At 42.5% G+C, this 3,828-nt stretch overlaps 1 protein-coding gene across 3 annotated transcripts in view; it reads right to left on the bottom strand.

Moving 5' to 3' along the window:
• Positions 1 to 3,828, bottom strand: part of ppp1r13l (protein phosphatase 1, regulatory subunit 13 like) — a 38,890-nt gene that overhangs the window by 25,577 nt on the left and 9,485 nt on the right. For all 3 annotated transcript variants that reach the window (XR_004656044.1, XM_034867292.1, XM_034867291.1), the window contains exons 2-4: positions 2,082 to 2,144; positions 1,519 to 1,631; positions 288 to 867 (exon numbers count right to left, since the gene is read on the bottom strand). Coding sequence is in view for 2 of the 3 variants with exons in the window: in XM_034867292.1 (XP_034723183.1) it covers positions 288 to 867; positions 1,519 to 1,631; positions 2,082 to 2,118 (730 nt within the window). In the remaining variant the exon portion in view is untranslated. The remainder of the gene's footprint in view (positions 1 to 287; positions 868 to 1,518; positions 1,632 to 2,081; positions 2,145 to 3,828) is intronic.

Below are 3,828 nucleotides of genomic sequence, written 5' to 3'. Positions count from 1 at the left end.
ATATATATATATATATATATATATATATATACACACACACACACAGTGTGTATATGTGTGTGTATATATATATATATATATATATATATACACACAGTCAATTCAATTTTATTCATATAGCGCCAAATCACAACAACAGTTATCTCATTGCGCTTTTCATAAAAGAGCAGGTCTAGACCGTACTCTAGACCGTGAGATGTTATTTACAGAAACCCAACAATGCAGCCCAGCATATATGTTCTATTGGTTTTCAGTTGGCCCACAACTGTTTAACACTAGTCACTTACCAGGTTGCCTAAAACCGCCAAAGTTGCGAGGCAGCGTGTTGGACATTAGGTGATTCAAAAACAAAGGAGAGGGGTTTTTGTCGTTGCGAGGTGACCTGCGACCCATCTGGCTGCTGTCGTACGGGCTCAGCAGGTTGGAGGACGGGATCCCCGAGGCGGACCTAGGTGGCTGGTCAAAGGAAGCAGCTGTGGGGTTTGGGGAAGGGCTTCTCTCTTTGTAACTGATGGAGACTTGTGAGCTCTTTTCGTAAGTAGAGGGGGAATAACGCTTCGGGGTATGAGGCGACTGTTTGGGGCTCTGCTGCCCCATCGAGTAGCTGTCAGATCCAGCTGGAGAAAGCGGAGAGTGGGCCTCCCTCTGGATCTTGGGAGATGAGAGTGAGCTGGTGGAGGAGGCCAGAGCAGAGGTGGTTTTATTGCTTGAGAAAACTGAGTCCATGGTATAGTAAGGGTTTGTGCTCGGGGAGAAAGGCATAGCGCTGGAGCTGCCATTACTACTGCCACCTGACTGTCTGGTAGTGAGGGAGGTGCTGGACAGCCTGGTGGACTGAGGCTTCTCTCTGGAGACTGGAGAGCTGGTCTGAAGGGTAAAAAGTATCTGTTAGAAATAAATACTATAAAGAATAAGGGCTGAAACTAACTATTATTTCCATTGTTGAATAATCTGTCAATTATTCACTTGATGAATCGATTTGTTTGGTCTATAAAATGTCAGAAAATGATGAAACGTGGAACAGTGTGTCCCAAAGTCTTCAATTGTCTTGTTTTGTCCACAACTTAAAGATGTTCAGTTTACCGTCTCAGAAGACGGAAGAAACTATGCACATTTCAAACTTGGACCAGGCTGGTTTTTAACTCAAACCAATTAATCCATTATTATATTATAATAACAGTTGGTGATTAATTTACTAGTTGACAAGTAAGGGATGAATCTTCACAGCTTGACAGGGAATGACTACATTAATATGCTTGGTACTAACAATTTGCACATTGTTTGATTTTAACAAGGATAAAACAACACTTATTTTCTTGGCATTCAACAACTGCCGCACCAACAGGTCTTGGACGCCAATGTCTAACCCCCATTTTCCCCCGAGTTTATGCACCCCCGGTGCATAAACTTCACTACTTCCAGATACCGATACCAGCATTTTAGGAGGTTGTTCCGATAACGTATACGTGTGTGCGTGTGTGTGTGTGTGTGTGTGTGTGTGTGTGTGTGCATGTGTACCTGAGACCGAGACTGGTTTTCAGAGGAGACCTCCTTCAGCAGGGAGTTGAACTCTTTGGATAACTCATCCGCTGTAGCCAGCGACGCATTGAGGTCATCATTTATAGCCTGGACTGAAAACAAACCACAGCACATCCACCAAAAATCAATTCATGACTGTCAACAACAGAGCAAACTTTATACATTGAAAAAGTAACCATTACAATCAGACATCACACACACACACACACACACACACACACACACACACACACACACACACACACACACACACACACAAATTGAATAAGAGCTACCCGAAAGAAAAATTTTAATATTTCACTTTAGCCCAAGACTTGTATTAAGGTGCTTCCCCATACCCACTCTCCTACCCTACCCTACTGTACTCACAAGTGTTAATGATTATCGGGAAGAGGGCAAAAAACATTGCAATCAAGTATATTAAAAAACAAAGAATACAAACCACACCAGGCACCACAGACAATTAGCACAGGAAATTGCTCGAATGTGCACAAATATACACTGAGGCAGACAAAGACAAATCAAGCGGGGAGGAAACTCACACAGCATGCTGCTGCCAAAGCTCGTCTGAGAACTCATGGCTGGAGGGTAGCAGCGCTCCGCTCCTGAAGAAGAAAAACACACCACAGTTGTAAGGACAAAAATCTGACAACTTTATTACAATCGCATACGACCTGCAGCACTTTATGCATTTTATGGGACACTGCGTATATTTTACCATCAACATTAACACGCAACAAAAGATTGGTACAAACTGGCTTAGCTTTCTGCCCTCTAGGTTCCTCACATTCCATTGACACTTACTATGATGCAATGAAATTAGGCTGAATCCCATTTCTCCATCTTACCCCTTACCCATCCCGCTAGGTTTTGCGCATGCATGCGAGACTAAGGGCAAGACTAATTATCATTTTGATCGAGGGGTTGGGGTTTATGGCCCTTGAAAACCATAGACAGTAAATGAAAACATCTAGGTTTAGGTTTAGCTAGTTAAGCCCTACCCTTTCTCTCCTGCTGCAGGCTCCCAGCTCTCTCATCCCTTCGGGCGCTTTGATGAAGAGCCAACTTTCTGAGACTACAACCTGAACGCCCTTCATGTCTAAACAAGTTACAGTTTCCTTATTACTTTGACTGCAAAAAATAAAATAAAAAAATTGAAATGCTTTAGGTGACAGATCATGCCACATAAATTGCATCCCAGTCCTTTGAGGCCCCTTTGAGATAAACTGGTTGCTGTGATGCCATGCTTCTGACTCAGCTGCATTATTTGTGATGCCAGGTGTTCCCGCTTGACTTACGACTGGTCCGTTTGCCAGTAAGTTTCAGGTGGAGTGCACAGTCAAGTGGATGAGAGATTATACCGATAGTCCAGAGAGTTGTGTTTGACAAAAGGTCAATAAATTAGGGCTGGGTTCAAAAAGCTATTCTTTCTTTCTTTGAATATTTTTTCACCTTTCTACTTGTAGCCCGTGAGAATCATTTCCTCATTTTGAATTATTCAACCAATACCTTTCATTGCCACACATGTGACCTGTGTCCAAATTACCTTCAGCGTGATAACATTTTTGTGTTGTTGGTGATTGGCTGGAACGTGGTTTGTTGTATTTTGGTGCACAGTCTGTGCCCCTAGTGTTTGTTTGACATTTAAGGCCATTTTACAGTTGATGCATCCAAATTTTCACACCAATGAGATGTCAAAATGACATAGCTCTCGGTGGTGCACCAGGATTTTGAGTTTGGATCTAATTGGACGGGAATATACAGTACTATACGTTGCACTTGATGCACCACTACAAGACGACTCGACAGATTTGGCGCCATTCATTCGCGCCAAATCATTGCGCCCTGCTGGCAGTAATGTTAGCACATAGTAGTACGGACGGCAACATGATTGAAAATGAACAAAACAGAGATCCCAGAGATTTGGCAGACAAGCAGCAAGACATTCCTAATCATTCTCGGCCTTATCTGAGAGAGATGTTTGAGATAGTAGGCATCAAGTATGACTCCTGTCCAATGTGCTGGGGAAATTCTTAATTAATACGAGCCATATTTGAGCACATACACATACATGTCAATTCCCTTAAATGTTAAGGGGAAGATTAAAAAAGAGAAACTGGATCTGTGAATTCTCACGGAATCACAACTGAATTCATATCTTGCTACTCAGTCAAAATCTTATTAACCTGGAGTCCTAGTCTCTGTCACAACTATCATATACACTCACCGGCCACTTTATTAGGTACACCTGTCCAACTGCTCGTTAACACTTAATTTCTAAGCAGCCAA

The sequence above is a fragment of the Etheostoma cragini genome, chromosome 3, assembly GCF_013103735.1.
Source record: "Etheostoma cragini isolate CJK2018 chromosome 3, CSU_Ecrag_1.0, whole genome shotgun sequence".
Taxonomy (NCBI): domain Eukaryota; kingdom Metazoa; phylum Chordata; class Actinopteri; order Perciformes; family Percidae; genus Etheostoma; species Etheostoma cragini.
Note: the sequence above shows the minus strand (reverse complement) of the source record. Positions and strands in the feature narration are given on the sequence as shown.